General features: G+C 40.3%; 3 protein-coding genes across 3 annotated transcripts; 2 read left to right on the top strand and 1 right to left on the bottom strand.

Annotated features, from left to right (window-relative positions):
* Nucleotides 1–1051: 1051 nt before the first annotated feature.
* On the top strand, nucleotides 1052–6180 carry LOC117916060 (protein SMAX1-LIKE 6). The gene is made up of 3 exons (XM_034831871.1): nucleotides 1052–2384; nucleotides 3678–3924; nucleotides 4074–6180. Exons 1-3 carry the CDS (start codon nucleotides 1219–1221, stop codon nucleotides 5979–5981), a joined length of 3321 nt encoding a protein of 1106 aa, XP_034687762.1. The 5' UTR covers nucleotides 1052–1218; the 3' UTR covers nucleotides 5982–6180.
* Nucleotides 6181–10642: 4462 nt separating this feature from the next.
* On the top strand, nucleotides 10643–14068 carry LOC117915997 (zinc finger CCCH domain-containing protein 66-like). The gene is made up of 2 exons (XM_034831788.1): nucleotides 10643–10904; nucleotides 11453–14068. The coding sequence occupies exon 2, from the start codon at nucleotides 11493–11495 to the stop codon at nucleotides 13611–13613; it is 2121 nt and encodes a 706-aa protein (XP_034687679.1). The 5' UTR covers nucleotides 10643–10904; nucleotides 11453–11492; the 3' UTR covers nucleotides 13614–14068.
* Nucleotides 14069–14716: 648 nt separating this feature from the next.
* LOC117915998 lies at nucleotides 14717–16863 on the bottom strand. Its single transcript, XM_034831790.1, has 2 exons — nucleotides 15391–16863; nucleotides 14717–15252 (listed from the first exon to the last, which is right to left on the bottom strand). Exons 1-2 carry the CDS (start codon nucleotides 16298–16300, stop codon nucleotides 14879–14881), a joined length of 1284 nt encoding a protein of 427 aa, XP_034687681.1. The 5' UTR covers nucleotides 16301–16863; the 3' UTR covers nucleotides 14717–14878.
* Nucleotides 16864–17127: the final 264 nt, after the last annotated feature.

Below are 17127 nucleotides of genomic sequence, written 5' to 3'. Positions count from 1 at the left end.
TTGAAGGTCCCACTATAGTACCACTGAATCGATGCCAATCCGAAAAAGATCGATCATAATATGTCATCTGTACAAATCCATATCATTCTTTTTATATCTGTCATTTTATATTTTAATTTAATTTATTTATTGATGAATATTTATTATTTATTCAATAATCAATCAAGATTGCAGGTTGATATCGATTTTCCAAATTTCAAATCATGTAATTCAATGTGAAGGGATGGGAAGGAAGGGAAAGACGAGTCCAGATTCTGACAACAAGATGATAATGATGGTAAAGAGGTGAAAACTGTTGGCTTTTGCAAGTAAGGAAGAGCACACTGCCACCAAACTCCCCATCAGCTTAGGCCCTGAACGGCTGAACCTACCTATCAAGGTTTTTATTCTTTTTTTTATTTTTTATTTTTTCAATACCCACAAAAAGAAAAAAAAAAAAAGAAGGAAAAAATGGTTTCAAATGAATTTGAGGGTATTTTGGAATGGTCAAAAATATAAAAAATAATTTTATTCTAAAAAATATCAAAAAATAATTCTAAAAAACATGTGTCTAAATTACACATTTGAAACTGGGATTCACAGCTAAGAAGGGACCCTGACCCACTTCTGTTATCACAATTTGTACCTTTTCCAAGTACAACGCCCCTCCACCAACTCCCATAAAGGGGTGAATTTCATCTTTTTAACACAAGACCCACCTCAATTCTACCACAAGGAATTGATATTCCCCTAAAAAAAAAAAGGGGGGTAGGGGGGCTCCAATGCTACTGATGAACACATACAAATCATACAAATGCATAAGGGTTTGTTGATAAGTGAAGTAGGAAAAAAATGATTAAATGGGTATTTGGAAATTTTCAAATGTAAAATTAGAATATGGTAAATAAAGGTTATAAATATTTATTTTTTATTTTATATATACATATATATATATATTTGGGGTGAAATGATGATAAAAGATGGAGAATCTATGCTGTAGAGTGTAGTATAATATTGTTCAATGGGGAAAGAGAGGGACCACTGGAAGAGAAGGAGGAGGAGGAGAAGAAAGGAAAGGGTGTGTTTTTTGAGGGAGAGCAGCTTACATTAAATAATTTGCATAAGATAATGAAGTGTAGGCTACTGCAATTTTTTATTTCTTCAAAGTCTTAATATCCAAAACCCCACTATATCGATATCTATATATATATAAAAACTACTCCTATTCGCTCACCGGCGATGCCGACGCCGGTCAGCATAGCCAGGCAATGCTTGACCGACGAGGCGGCGCGTGCTCTGGACGATGCCGTGGGAGTTGCGCGACGCCGTAGCCATGCGCAGACTACGTCCCTACACGCTATCTCGGCGCTCCTTGCCTTTCCCTCATCGACTCTCCGGGATGCCTGCGCACGTGCCCGCAGCTCAGCCTACTCGCCTCGACTGCAGTTCCGGGCGCTGGAGCTCTCCGTCGGGGTTTCGCTGGATCGTTTGCCATCCTCCAAGGCGTTGGAGGAGCCTCCGGTTTCCAACTCTCTCATGGCTGCTATCAAGCGGTCGCAGGCCAGTCAGAGGAGGCACCCGGAGAATTTCCACCTCCAGCAGCAGAATCAGACGGCGTCGTTTTTGCGGGTCGAGCTCAAGCATTTCATACTATCTATTCTTGATGACCCAATTGTCAGTAGGGTTTTTGGGGAAGCGGGGTTTCGGAGCTGTGATATCAAGATAGCGATGATTCACCCCCCCCTGTCTCCGGTCTCTCGGTTCCCCCGGACCCGGTGCCCGCCGATTTTTCTCTGCAATTTGACGGATTCGGACCCGGCTCGCCGGACTTTCAGTTTTCCGTTTGCGGGTGTCTCCGGGTCTGGCGACGGGGACGAGAATTCTAGGAGAATTGGGGAGGTTCTGACTCGGAAAACCGGGAAAAACCCGTTGCTTATTGGAGTTTGTTCGAGTGATGCGCTCCGGTGTTTTGCGGACTGTGTAGAGAGGAGGAAAGGGGATGTATTGCCAGCTGAAATTGCTGGGTTGAATTTGATTTGCATAGAAAAGGAGATTTCTGAGTTTGTTGGGAGAGGAGGGAGTGAAGACAAGCTGGGGCTGAAGTTGAAGGAGTTGGGTCATATGGCTGAGCAATACTCAGGGCCTGGGATCGCTGTAAATTTTGGTGAATTGAAGGCTTTGGTTGGTGATGATGCTCCGGGTGAGGCTGCGAGCTGTGTTGTTTCCAAATTGACTAGTTTGTTGAAGGCCCATCCTAATTTGTGGTTGATGGGATCATCTGGGAGCTATGAGACATATTTGAAGTTTTTAACTCAGTTTCCTTCCATTGAGGAAGATTGGGATTTGCATCTGTTGCCCATCACTTCTTCTAGATCTTCAGTTGAAGGTTTCTGCTCACGGTCCAGGTGGGTGGCTGATCTTATATTTCTATTTTGCATTTATGTTCATGTTTTTCGAATGTTATGTGTGCTTGTAGCTGCTCAAAATCATGAATTTGGATATGTGGGGTTCTGGAGACTCTGCCAGAATCTTTAGTTTCATTAGGTCTCTGATTAAATGCTTTAAGAAATGGGAATCATGTGTTATGGATAATGAATGTCCATTGAAAAAAAAAAAAAGGAAAAAAAAAAAAGAAAGAAGGAGAAAACAGGTCATCAGACATTGATGAAATGATAATCCATATTTTTGTGAATAGATGTTGAGAGGCAGAACCTTAAGCTCTCCTATTAGGTTATAATCATTATTTTAGAGAGGGCAAAATTTTTTTGAACTTCAACATCATATGCTGTAAGTGGTGATACAGCTAAAAATTCTAGAGCAGCTTGCTTTTATTGTTGTTGCAGCCATGGAACTTTCCTCGAGCATTTTGAATTTCAAATGTCATGTGGGTATTGTTTTCGACAGGAATAAAGGAAAAGCTGCCAAATTTCTTTCATTGTCTATGGAAAGCCCACCTGGGCCAGAGGTTATATTGAAATAATTATCTATTGTGGCTTTTTGTGCATACCTGTTGTCTGTTGAATTTTGTCTTCCTGATACTGAAGCTTCATGTCTTAACTCTTCAGTTTTATCATCCACCTCATGGGTGAAAAAAAAAAACTTTATCATAGGCCTGAACTGAAAATATATTTGATATAGTAGTAAAACCTTGATTCATGCATGGACTTAGCAGCTATGTGAAGCTTTTATTAGGTAAGTGATGGTTGATCATTTAAATTTAGTGCAGGGCATCACCCCAAAAATAAAAAAAAATAAAAAAAATTATCTATAAATAATCTTTCTACGAAACAACTAAGTTGGAAGTTCTCTTAAAATATAAACTCGGGACAACTTTATTTTGGGTATGAAGTATCAGGGCATAACATAATCAGTTGATAGTTCTACCTTTTACTGGGCTAATTTGCAGAACTAGCCGGCTATTCAGATAAACATTTGTCTTGTTTTGGGTTTGACCTAAGAATAGTACTAAACTGCAACCAAATTTTGCATTTGATGGTGCATTAATTAACATTCAGGTTTCGGTTCTTTGATTATTTTTACAAATACATGGTTGGATTTGCATATTAGCATGTAAAAACATGCAGTATGTTTCAACTAATTTATTTTCCCAAAATATGCATATTGATGTGTACACTTTAGCTTCTGACTTTTTTGTGTCCATTGGATCTCACAGTTACATGCTCATGATATACTTACAGCTTGATGGGGTCCTTTGTTCCATTTGCTGGGTTCTTTTCCACGCCGACTGATTTCAAAAATCCATTAAACAGCACAAATCAGTCTATAACTCTTTGTCACCTGTGCAATGAAAAGTGTGAGCAAGAAGTTTCAGCCATTCTGAAGGGAGGATCCACTATCTCACTTGCTGATCGGTACTCAGGAACCTTACCTTCTTGGTTACTGATGGCAGAACCTGATACAAACAAAGGAGCAGATGCAGTAAAGGTGTGTAACTCCTTCAAAGTTTAATCCTCATTAGAAGAGTGTTTAAACCCCTTTATAAGCATTCATGGATAATGAATCTTCCTACTCTCTTTTAATTGATTAATTGTGATAATATTTATGTAAGAATGTGATACATTATTTCAGTGCAGGCCAAAGATGATGGTAGAGCATTGAATGATAAAGTTTTGGGGGTTCAAAAGAAATGGTACGATATCTGTCAGCGTCTTCATCATGCTCCACCATATCCTAAATCCATTTTCCAGCCTGTCCCACAAGTTTCAGGTGCTGAGTGCTATGGATTTATTCCAGATAGGAGGGAAACCAGCAGTAAAGATTCGTCTCCGAGTGAAAGTGGATCTGCAAATCTAAGTCCTTCCACTACCATGAACTTGCAAAAAATTTCTCCATCAAAGATACAGATACCATTACCAGTGGTTTCTGAATCTGAGAGTGTCAATTTCCAGTCTAAGCTGGCTGGAAGTGTTTCAAAGAGCAAGCAAGTTGAAACAAGAAGCAGCCCCTGGTTTTCTCCTTGCCCTCTGCCAAATTTGAGCTTGGCCCCTGACCGCACATCATCTTCATGCATTACCTCAGTGACCACAGATTTGGGATTGGGAACACTCTATGCATCTAATAGTCAGGAGACAAAGAGACTTAACTTACAAGGTCACAAAGAACGTATGAATTACTTCTCAGGTTCTGTTTCTGCTGAATTTGATGTGGTTAGCGTAAATAATTCAAGCCAAATTGGTCAATCTCCTTCCTGCTCTGTTCCTGATTTAGGAGGACAAATGGATGCAAGAGATTTCAAGTCACTTTGGAGAGCTCTTGCCAGTAAGGTTGGCTGGCAAGATGAAGCCATTTGTGCAATAAGTCAAACTGTGTCTAGCTGCCGTACTGGAAATGCAAGGCGTCATGGCTCAAATCTCAAAGGAGATATTTGGCTCAGTTTCCTTGGACCTGACAAAGTGGGGAAGAAACGTATTGCAGCAGCACTTGCTGAAATAATGTTTAGAAGCAGCAAAAGTTTAGTCTCTGTGGATTTGGGTTACCAACATGGAAGTAGTCAATCAAATTCTATCTTTGATCAGCATGAATTGAATAGCTGTGGTATAGAGTTTAGGGGGAAGACCATCACTGATTATATTTCTGGGGAGTTGAGGAAGAAACCGCAATCGGTTGTCTTCCTTGAAAACATAGATAAGGCAGATCTACTTGTTCAGACCAGCTTGTCCCAGGCTATTAGGACAGGTAAATTTCCAGACTCACATGGGAGAGAGATCAGCATCAACCATATGATCTTTGTGACAACAGCAACCTCTAAGAAAGGCAGTAGAAATTTGGTTTCTGGGAAGGAGCCTGTTGAATTTTCTGAGGAAAGAATACTAGGAGCCAAAAGCTGGCAGATGAAAATTTTAATTGGATGTGTTACTGGGGAGGCCAGCAGAAGCAATGGCATGAACGTGTTGGTCACTCCAAGAGAAGGAACCTCCAATCCAAAGTCTACAAGTAAAAGGAAGTTTATCGACACTGGCAGCTTTGCTGAGCAGGACAAATACTTGGAAATGTCGAAACGTGCATGCAAAGCTTCTAATTCCTACCTGGACTTGAATCTGCCTGTAGAGGAGTTGGAAGAAGATGTTGATTTGGCAAATTGCGACAGTGATTCCCTCTCTGAAAGCTCAGAAGCTTGGTTGGAAGAGTTCTTAGATCAAATGGATGAAAAAGTGACTTTCAAGCCCTTCAATTTTGATGCAGTTGCTCAGAAGCTACTTAAGGAAATAAGCCTGAACTTCCAAAAGATTATCGGATCTGACATTCAGTTGGAGATTGACGGCGAAGTTATGGTGCAAATACTTGCAGCTGCTTGGTTGTCAGAGAAAGGGGGAGCAGTGGATGATTGGGTTGAACAGGTTCTCAGCAAGAGCTTCACTGAAGCCCGGCAAAGGTACCGTCTTACTGCTCAGTCTCTTGTGAAACTAGTCCCTTGTGAAGGCCTTTCTGTGGAAGAGCAAGCTCCTGGAGTTTGCCTTCCTGCAAGAATTATTCTAAACTGATTTTTGTGCTCAAATGTGCTTCTTGTAATTATATGTAAAATGTAGCTTTTAGCATCTAAAAAAAGCCTTTTAACTGGCAAGTTTTAGATCCCATAATTTTTGGGTTTTACGTATGATTTTTGTGCTGTATCGTCTGCAGTTAAGAGTATATATAATTCTCTGGGTCCAGGGATGGTTCACCGCCCTCTTTCTTTCTCGCTCTTCCATCTTGATCTAATTTATTCAAGTCATTTGCGTTTCCTTCTCTGTCCATCTTAATTTCAACTGTCAACCATGGGAAAAGAAAAACATTTTCCCAGAAAATCATAGCACTGAAATAGTTTTCCAGGAAAACCAGCTCTGGAAGCACATTGAAATGGAATCTAGGAAATACAGCTAAAAGTATGTAGCTTAGAATGTCTAATTCAGTAATTTGTAATGGAAGTTTAGAAATCCATCTATTCCGATTTCTGTCGTTTTGGAAAATGATGGTATCTATGGGGGTTCTGTGCCCAACAACACTCAAACCCAGACTAGCCTCCTAGACTTGGGTCGAGCCCCACGAAGACCTGCGTTGTTGAATGTTGCCTGAACCGATGGCTATCATGAACTCATTACTACTACTCATGGCTTCCGTACGAGCCTATCTTGGGCTTACCCGGTTGCCTGAACTGAGCCCTGGTCCAGGTCGTGTCCCTGTAGGCCTGGGCTTGCTGTTTGGGCTTTTAGCGGCCATTGATGTCTGGCCATAAATAGGCTGTACTTGGGCTGGAGGGGACCAGCTGACCTCCCAGCTCAGACTAGCCCAAAGTTCTGCTCGGCCTTCACTAGTGATTTATGTTGTTTTGGGAAAGTGATGGTAATCATGGAGCTAGGGGTATAAAATGGTTTTTAGAAAAAATACATAGAAATAAATATAAAAAAACTCCAATAACATCAAGTAATTATAAATTATAAGAAATGTAAACGTTGAAATATTGATTTGGTTTAATTTGATTGGTTAGAAGGAGACAAATAAACTAAAAAACAAATCAATTAAGTAGGTTTCCATAATTACAAAACTGAATCGAGTTCATGGTTATTGAAAATTGAATCGATCTAGTCAGTTTTGACAGGGTTTGATCGGTTCTATCAGTTCTTCGGTTTTCACTTGCACCCTAATGGAGCAGTGGTGTTGCGCCCATCAGCGTGGTGGCATTGGTGGCAGCAGAGGTGCCGGAGGAACTGCAGTGGGCTTGCTCAGCCCATTCTAAACTGGCCCAAAATCTATAAAAGCCCAGCCCAAACTCTCCAGTTCCGGATGGTCTTTGGGCCTATCATCATTCCATAGGCCCAGTCAAAATAATAATAAAAAAGGAAATTTAAAAAAATGGAAACCGGGGAAGTCCTCTGTCATACGTGTCTGTTGATAAGCTTGGCTGCATGAAAAATGGGTGCAACCAAAAGTAATGGAAAAAACTATACGGGGTGAGGTGTGAGAAGAGAAGTGGTGGAGTCATCTCACCTGTTACGTGGCCTACCATAGTATATTGCATTCATACACGTGTTGCACAGTTATTGCCTTATCCAGTCTTAGCTCTTAGGTACATGTGACATGTCTCAGAACTCAGAAGTCCAAATTCTGGTGCCCTTCTGCCCTTCCCGCCTTTGAAGCTAGCTGCTTTCAATTTTCAACTTTTCTTTTATTTTTATTTTTATTTTTATTTCTATATTCCACTTTCTAACTTGAGACTTAATTTTTGGTTCACACTTCACACATTGAATGTCATTTAAAAAGTTTGTATTCTGACAGTAATTTTGTTTGGTAATATTTTTTAAAAACATTTTTGAACTAAAAAGTGTTTTCAAAAAGTCCACAATTATAAAAATGCAGAATTAAATAAAGGCTTCCAATATTAGAGGGTGTCAGAGATTTTAATTTCTTTGATGGCACAAGGGTTTTAATTGGATGCCATCAAGTTATGGACTACATTAAATGACTTCATAACTCCCCACCTCAGTGCTGATGTCATCATTTTCCTAAATCCTATAATAATTTTTTTTTTGCTTTTTAATTTGACTGGTCAAACTATTTATTCAAACATATATATTTTAAATTTTATATACTAAAGAAAACGACACGTGACTCTCATAGTGGGAAAAAAAAATAAAAAATCAATAACGTTATCTCTTTATAAGATTAATTATTAAAATAAAGTGAGAAAAAGTCAAGCTCATCAACTCATATTTTTCCAAACCTTTACTTAATGAGAAAATTGGTGGTGGGCTGAGAGTGGGTGACACATTTGGGCCCACCCAATAGTGCCTTGATGTTTTGTTGGTGGGCCCAATGTGAGGCAGCCCATGCTGAGACTTTAATCTTCAATTGGCACTACATGTAATCTGAGCCGTCCAAACGGTTTGACCCGTTGATTGGAAAATGAAAATGACAAGTCAGTCAAACGGAGGCTGCATATGATGTAAGGACGCTTAAGACGTCTTTCTGCTTGTAGTTATCATATTTTCCTTCTGACGTTTGGCCTTATGCTTATCCTCTCGGAAATAAGTGTTTACTAGTCCTTGTCCTGGACCCGAATTTCAAATTCCTGCCACCTTTTCTTCTTAAAATTTGGTCCTCCTAGTTTCTTTTAATTGCATATGAGAACTTCTTGGCTTTGATATTTTCATACTATGATGTAAGGACGCTTAAGACGTCTTTCTGCTTGTAGTTATCATATTTTCCTTCTGACGTTTGGCCTTATGCTTATCCTCTCGGAAATAAGTGTTTACTAGTCCTTGTCCTGGACCCGAATTTCAAATTCCTGCCACCTTTTCTTCTTAAAATTTGGTCCTCCTAGTTTCTTTTAATTGCATATGAGAACTTCTTGGCTTTGATATTTTCATACTGGTCCTTCGATTAGTGGTTGGATTTATGAGAAAATTTATTTTATTTTAAATGTTTATTTTTTAGAATTAAAATAGGCAAATAAATTATTTTTAGAAATGAACTTTTTTTTTTTTTTTTTAAGGAAAATATTATAATGAATTAAAAAAATTAAAGACATCAAGATATAAATAAACATGTAATATCCCAATGAGAGATTTTTTTATTTGAATATTTAGAATCCATTTATTTAGAGGAATAATATATACATCTATGGTGATGAAATCTATTGTTATATAATAAAATTTAATTGCAGGAAATAACAATTAAGCATAAATAAATAAATAATTTGATCAAATTAGATAATATTGATAGATCAGAAGTTAGTCATATCCATTAATTTTTTTGTGTTTGAATGTCGTGGATTTTTTAATGAATATGTTATATGATTAAAATATGTGCCTTTTTTCTTTATAATAATTTCTTTTAAAAAAATTGGTAGTACTTGAGTTCCTACTTTGATATCAAAATCGAGATTATGAGTTTGAATTCAAACCCGAAGGGCAGGGCAAGGGTGTTGTTGGGAGGGGGGAGGAGCTTAGGTCCAACAAATAAGTTTTATAACATAATCATTTTTTTTTATAAAGTTTTATATTAATCTATTTTAAAAATATACTCCTAAAATAAATAATTCTAACTTCTACTTTTGCTTTTGGAGGACAAAAGCAAGTACTTATAGTTTTTTATTTTATAGAAAATTACTTATTTTCTTTCGAAAAAATTATAAAAAGAATGTGGCAATAATGCAAAGTAGTAGTAGGAGTAGAAAAAGGGTTCGGTGGTGAGAATAGGTTTTGAGCCACCAAATTTGACAGAATGGGTGCATTGCTTGTGAAAATTATTTAGGCTATTTCAATTATCCCATTGTGGGGGTACAGAGGTACACATCCCTGTATGTGGGTGCCTACCCTTCTTTGTCTTTTTCATTGGCGGGCTAACTAGGAAAAACCATTGGAAATTTCAATCCCAGCCTACTTTTTAGATTAAGCCCCTATAAATTCATAAATTCACACAATGATTTTTAAAGAAACACAAGCACCAAAGTTCATCGACATTAATAAGCAATTTCATCTTTAGGATTAGGTGAGTGTGGAGATCATTGGGTCCAAAATGAGTCAAAATAAGGGATATGTAAGCTTTTTTATGTCGTGACACTAGACATAAAAAATAGAAAAATGATATGAATAATATTATTATTCTTAAATTTAATAATAATGGTTTTTTTTTTTATAATTTTTATAAGATAAAAATAATGTGATTTATTTTTTACTAAAATTGAAAAAGCTTGGATGAGAGCTTCTAGAAGACTCATAGGAGGCTCCGAGCTGGATGTGACCGGTCGGTCGATACCCTCAACACTTTCTCGGTGGGCAGTGATAGAGTCACTTACCGCTCTCTCCACCACTGTCACCAGTCAATCAACGCCGGCCACAAACAAAGACGGTGACAGTAGAATATCCCAGTAACGGACACACTCGCGGACGGTGGAAGTACTGCCACGTCGCCACCCAGAAAACAAAGAAAGGGGGAGAGGAAAGAAACGCGAAAAGCGTGACCTGAGGAATCTCGATCCGGTGGGGGGCGTCGCAGTGGATGATCGTACACGTGGCGTTCTATGACTCGAGAAGGTTAGATATTAAATTCCATGTGGGACCCACGTGAATTTCACTTGCATTTGCATTTGCATTTCATCTGAATTTGAATTTGAGTTTCTTTTTTAGAGGGAAAGGGAATGAGAAGAAAAAGCAGGCGGTGGTGGGGGTGGCGCACGGAGGTGGTAGTTTCGTTGTGGTGGGCTAGACTTTTTGACCCGAGAAAAGTCTCTCTTTATCTCGCTCTGTTTTTTCCTCTTTCTTCACTTTCTCTCTCCAGACTCTCTCTCTACAAGTCTTGATCTTTGTGTAGTTAAAAGCAGAGGTGAAAAACCAGAGCCTGCGTTCATTGAACCAGGTTTCAATTTTTTTCTTCTCTTCCTCTGGGGTTTGGCTAGTGGTGTGGCATTTCTTCAAGTGGGGTTTGAGGTATGTTGGCTCTTTATTTTCTTTATGGTTTATGTTCTTTGCGTTGAGGAGTTGGTGTTCTGTTTGGTGGGCGAGAAAATGTGGAAAAAAGGAAGGGGATTACTTGGCTGAGAATTCTATTTAGCTCTGTTATTTATTTATTTTTTCTGGGTACTGAAAAGGAAGAGTGTTCGGGCTCTCTGATTTGATTTTGGGCGGTTTTCCTTGTTTTTCTTGGCGTCCAAACGATGGGGAAATTTGGCGTATTTGTATTCAGTTTCTGTTTCGTGTTTGGTTGATTCATGGCTGGTTTGGGTTTGAGTTTAGGGTTGGATGGTTGAAGATTGAAAATTTATGCTGGTCTTTGATTTTGTTTGTTTTTGATTTCACAAAAGAGAGTTTCTTTTTATAATTAGGAAACTGGAGACACTTTATTTTTACAGAAATATTTCTTCTCCAAACCCCTTATGAAGGTTTTTAAGTTTCATACGTTAATTTTGCTAGTAGTTTTTGTAAGAAAATGCCCATTTCTTGTCATTTATGAGTATATTTCTTTTATAATTTTGTAGAAAGAGACTTTGTGGAGGTCTTACGGAGAAAGAGCTTTCCATGTGCAGTGGTTCCAAGAGGAAACTCTGTCCCACCATGGAGGGTGAAGTTCAGAAACAGGAGGCGTTTTGCTGTAATTTTTCTCTTTTGCTGGAATTATCTGCTGCCAATGATCTGATTGGCTTTAGAACTGCAGTTGAAGAAGAGGGCCGTGATGTGGATGAGACCAGCTTTTGGTATGGGAGGAGAATTGGGTCTAAGAAGATGGGGTTTGAAGAGAGGACACCCCTCATGATCGCTGCCATGTTCGGAAGCAAGGAAGTTTTGAATTATATCCTTGCAACCAACCGTGTTGATGTTAACAGAGCTTGTGGTTCGGACGGTGCCACTGCTCTTCACTGTGCTGTTGCAGGTGCCTCAGCTTCCCTGCCTGAGGTTGTGAAGCTCTTGCTTGATGCTTCTGCAGATGCTAATTGTGTTGATGCTAGGGGGAACCGGCCCGGAGATCTTATTGCTCCTATCCTTAGCTTGACCTTCAATTCAAGGAAGAAGGCTGTGGAGGTCATGCTGAAGGGTAGTAGTAGTAGTATTGGGGAAGCATGTGTATTGTCTGATCAAACGGTGGATGACATGGAAGAGCAGCAACAGCAAGAGATTTCAGTTCAACGGGTTTATGGGACTCCTGAGAAGAAAGAGTATCCTGTTGATCTCTCTCTTCCAGACATTAAAAATGGTATATATGGGACAGATGAGTTCAGAATGTACACATTCAAGGTGAAGCCTTGCTCAAGGGCTTACTCTCACGATTGGACAGAGTGTCCGTTTGTACACCCAGGGGAAAACGCGAGGAGGCGTGATCCACGGAAATATCATTACAGCTGTGTTCCCTGCCCAGAGTTCCGAAAGGGGAGCTGCCGGCAGGGGGATGCCTGTGAGTATGCTCATGGAATTTTTGAGTGCTGGCTTCATCCAGCCCAGTATCGGACCCGTCTCTGCAAAGATGAGACTGGGTGCACTAGAAGGGTTTGTTTCTTTGCTCACAAGCCTGAAGAGCTTCGCCCGTTGTATGCTTCCACAGGTTCAGCAGTGCCATCTCCCAGATCATTCTCAGTGGGAGCTTCTTCTTTGGACATGTCTCCAATTAGCCCGCTTGCCCTTGGTTCTTCGTCTGTCTTGATGCCTCCTACTTCAACACCACCTATGACACCCTCCGGAGTGTCTTCTCCTATGGGTGGAACCATGTGGCAGAACCAACCTAACATCATACCTCCTAACCTGCAGCTTTCTGGTAGCAGGTTGAAATCTTCATTAAGTGCCAGGGACATGGATTTGGATGTTGAACTACTTGGGCTAGAAAGTCATCGTCGCCGGCAGCAGCAGTTGATGGATGAAATGGCTGGACTTTCTTCCCCATCCAGCTGGAACAGTGGCCTGAACACTTCTGCAGCTTTTGCGGCGGCCTCTGGAGATCTAATTGGAGAATTAAATAGGCTTGGAGGAGTGAAGCCGACTAACCTTGAAGATATTTTTGGATCTCTCGATCCTACAATTTTGCCTCAATTACAGGGACTTTCAATGGATGCTGCAGCACCCCAGCTGCAGTCTCCCACTGGAATACAGATGCGCCAGAACATTAATCAGCAGCTCCGCTCGAGCTACCCTGCGAGCCTCTCATCTTCACCTGTCAGAGGGTCAGCATCATTTGGGATGGACCCATCTGGCTCTGCGGCAGCAGCAGTTTTGAATTCAAGGGCAGCTGCCTTTGCAAAGCGGAGCCAGAGTTTCGTTGAGCGAAGTGCTGCTAACCGTCATTCTGGGTTTTCTTCATCTGCTTCTTCTGCAGCTGTAGTGCCTTCCCCACTTTCTGATTGGGGCTCACCTGATGGCAAATTAGACTGGGGTATTCAGGGAGAGGAGCTGAACAAGCTGAGGAAATCGGCTTCTTTTGGGTTCAGGGGCAATGGCAGCAGTTATGCAGCACAAGCAGCCTCTGTGCCAGCAGCTGCGGATGAGCCAGATGTGTCTTGGGTTCAGTCCCTGGTGAAGGAAGCCCCATCAGCAAGACCTGGGCAATTCGTTTATGAGGAGCAGCATCAATATCATCTCAATAGTGGAGGTTCTGAGATACTCCCACCTTGGGTCGAGCAGTTGTGCGTGGAGCAGGAGCAGATGGTGGCATGAAAGCAAATATTAATCCCCACATCAGTTCCTTAATTTAACTTTTTAACAAGCTTGTTTTCATTTATTAATTTTTATTGATATTCACCATATGTAGTTGGAAGGAAATGCAGAAAGAACAAAATATACCCGAAGGGAGAAAACAAAGAACTTGGGCAGGATGAAAAGGTCCTGCCCATACCAATATCAGGTTCTTCATAATAAATAGATTTTTCTGTCTTTTTCTTTTTGTTCCTTTTGCCTCTCCATTGGAGATTATATTCATTCTAGTAGAAATCTGATGTGGGAAGTATTATCTTCTGTCAGTGAGTTCAATGATTTGTTTGAGTTAGCACTGCCTAATCCCAATGTGATGACGGTATCTGGTCTGGAGGCATCTCATTTTATTGGTTCATGGGATTGTATACATTTTATCTAATGTACAGGCAGCTGTAAGATTGATTACTTGTTCCAAGTTTTCTGTTTCCCTCTTCATCCCTGTTTTGATGAGTTATTTTTTCTTACCATTTGGAGGGTGCTTGCTGCACAGTTCTTGGAGCTTGGCTTGCAGCTTCTTGCTAGAATTTTATCAAATATACAGTTTCTCATCTGAAAGTTCATGGATGAATCTTCCAATGCAATTCCATCTTCGCCCACTGTTTACAGTCCAACCATTAGCTTTTTGTATATTGTGGGTTACTTTTGGCATGAGGTTCATTGGCTTCATGGGTGTCGATAGGGGAAAAGATCCAACAGTTCCTGGTAGCACTTCTTGGTTCTTTTTGTTGGGCAACTGGTAGTGGAATGAGCACTAAGAGAAGAAAAGTCTGTTTTCCAAACTACCTAGGGTTTCTTGGCCCCTAATCCGCCCACCTCCATTTCTTAATGATGCAGAAATTGAAAGTTTGGTCTGCATTTGCATCTCATAGAAAGCCCATTAAGAAATTACTGAAAGCAACCCTCTGATAGCTACTGATGGTTTCTTACCTTTAACTTTTGGAGTTAATTGGAGAAGAATGCTTTTGGGTGGTTTTCAACTAGCTTTTCCACTTTAAATTTTAAGTAATAAAGCAATACGCCTAGTCTGCAACCTGGAAAATATTCTTTTAGTAGTCCTCGTACAGAGATTTAAAAACATGCTTAATTTGAAAATAAGGCCTACTAAACTAACCCTCATATTTGTTCATTAAACTACCTGTTTGACTAAATTAAAAGTATTTATGTATTGAAAATACTCTCTTCTTTCTGTAGAGTTTATTCTCATGCACAATATACAGAAGATTCAAATTTTACAAGTCAAATTTTTTCATGGGAAGTTCACAAAGGTGATCTACTAGTTCTTGTAACAATCCATCCAGGATGTGTAATCCGAAATCTGCACCAAGATCTTCAAAATCTTCATGCTTCTTTATTTCATTGTATAACCAGCTGGATTCCATCATCTCTCCCCCAACCAACCTGCAGATTTCAACCCACATGCCCAAGTATTTCTGGCCATGGCAAGCTGTCTTCCTTGATCCAGTGCATTTCCCTTCAATTTTCTTTGCTTCCCCATCATCACCAATTGAACTACTGGCGTTTTCTGAAGATGGGTGATCGTAATTTTCCAGTTCAGGTGATAGTTTCCTTCTTGAACTTGAACCAGTAGACTTGAGATTTTCTTCTGTTACAAATATTTCAGAGGGAGAGTAGTTTAGGAGATGAATTTCATGAATTATAATATCCAAGAGAAGAACTAAAGCAAATTATCAATCTCTTAGCCCAAAGATGAGAAGTGTAAAGGTGAATTGAGGAAACAAACCTGGTATAGGAAGTTCTGGATCATTAATACATTCACCAAAATCAAGAACAGAGACTGGGCTTGAATTTTCGGAACTGCACTCAGGCTCTACTTTCTTAGTTGCAGAACGACTCTTCTTCTTTTTATCCCTTAGCTTTGCTCCATCCTCTGAGGAAACTTGTGGTTTTTTGAAGGAATCTTGTGCAGGAAAGTCTTTAACTTCGCCATTGTTGCATACCATCCGAGAAGGCTGATCAGAGACCCTCCTGTTGGTATTCTCCTTCCCAATTGGGACATTCTTTCTAGCATCGCCATCTTCCTTATCCTTCTTCTCAGACACACGCTGTCTTCTAGTGTTCTTGTTTCCACATCTCTCTCTGGTTCTCTGCCTCAATCCTCCAGAACCCATCTCGCATATCCTCTCTTTCTGTCTCAATTCCTTGGTTTCACCTTCATTCCCGAAGCTGAGCAACAAGTACTCCTCATTTTCCATCTCAAAGAACACTGGTGTCTCTCGAAACGACAATGAGGACTTGACCCGACGATGCTTTCCCTGCATTGCCTCAGAGTCTGGCCAGCAATCCATAGAATTCATGGATCTGCTTCGCACAATTGAATTGCCTTTTATCTGACTGCAAACCAAGTTGATCTCTGGCATCGAATCCAACCCCATTAGCCTTGCTACTATCCCGGGCATGGCTACACCCTCCATCTTCTCCCCAGCCTTCAAATTTTCATCCTTACCAAACACTACTAAGCCAGAATCTCTAATGTGATCAGAAGGGTGTGTAGGGAGACTACCAGAGCAAAGAAGCCGCCGCAAGACGCCGGCAAAGCACCCGGCAGTGGCATTCCTTGAATTGCACATATTTGCATTGAAAGAAACAGTGGAAGAAGAGGAGGAAGAGGAGGAAGAAGATAAGAACTTCATACCAAACACCAAAAAAGAGGGACAGTAAGGGTTGTGAGAGAGAAAAATATAAGTTGGGTTTGCTGAATTTCAACAAAAGAACAGTGCAGTCACCAAAAAAGGAATGGCGAAAAGGGTAAGATTTGAATTGTACAGAGAGAGAGAGAGAGGTGGCGGGCTTTGTGTTTGAATGGTAATGAGGGTGACACAGAGAAAAGGGTATGCTCCCACTGGCTTTGTAGAGTCAATTTTCAGCAAAAAATGTTGTCTCCAGCCAAAAAAATAAATAAAGAAAGAAAGGCTAGGATTTTGGTTTTGGCCTCATTTGAGTTTTCCTTAGGCAGTGTCTGCAGGGAGTGCACCACCGATTGAGAGTCTTTTGCAGACTGTAATGTATGAGCCAATAGCCATAGACATGGGGCTCTGTGGGTTGTGTCAGGACTGGGGTGAGGCTGAGCTGACCATATTCTTTTGCTGCACCATTCTTCTTCTCTGGGTTGCAGCTGCAGTTGCTGACTCTAGGTTGTTCAAACTGGGCCACTGATGTCAAAAGGGATAATTTCATAATAGTGTGTTTGGCTCTGCTGGTTTATGCATTGCTCCCCACCGACCACCTCTGAACTTGTGTTTCATCTACTTTGTGGTTGGAAACCACCACCCCCCCTCCCCCCAAAAAAAAAAATACAAGGGCTTTATATATTCTTATATATTTTACATACAATTTGGCATATACACTTTTTTCCAAGCTACACGTGGTGTCAACAAATAGCTCCATTTGATTAATGTGTTCATTTTTTGAACTTCTTTGGCCCCTTTAAAGGACAAACATTAAAGGCCCTAGGCTCCAT

Source organism: Vitis riparia, chromosome 6, assembly GCF_004353265.1.
Source record: "Vitis riparia cultivar Riparia Gloire de Montpellier isolate 1030 chromosome 6, EGFV_Vit.rip_1.0, whole genome shotgun sequence".
Lineage (NCBI taxonomy): Eukaryota > Viridiplantae > Streptophyta > Magnoliopsida > Vitales > Vitaceae > Vitis > Vitis riparia.
This window is presented reverse-complemented; position numbering and strand designations above follow the sequence as displayed.

Excerpts from the sequence above, each read along its gene's own strand:
- LOC117916060 (XM_034831871.1), top strand. The coding sequence starts at position 1,219 with ATGCCGACGCCGGTCAGCATAGCCAGGCAATGCTTGACCGACGAGGCG. Across the intron at positions 2,385-3,677 it reads GGTTTCTGCTCACGGTCCAG|CTTGATGGGGTCCTTTGTTC; the intron begins GTGGGTGGCTGA and ends ATATACTTACAG. Across the intron at positions 3,925-4,073 it reads AAGGAGCAGATGCAGTAAAG|GCCAAAGATGATGGTAGAGC; the intron begins GTGTGTAACTCC and ends ATTTCAGTGCAG.
- LOC117915997 (XM_034831788.1), top strand. The coding sequence starts at position 11,493 with ATGTGCAGTGGTTCCAAGAGGAAACTCTGTCCCACCATGGAGGGTGAA.
- LOC117915998 (XM_034831790.1), bottom strand. The coding sequence starts at position 16,300 with ATGAAGTTCTTATCTTCTTCCTCCTCTTCCTCCTCTTCTTCCACTGTT. Across the intron at positions 15,253-15,390 it reads TCCAGAACTTCCTATACCAG|AAGAAAATCTCAAGTCTACT; the intron begins GTTTGTTTCCTC and ends TATTTGTAACAG.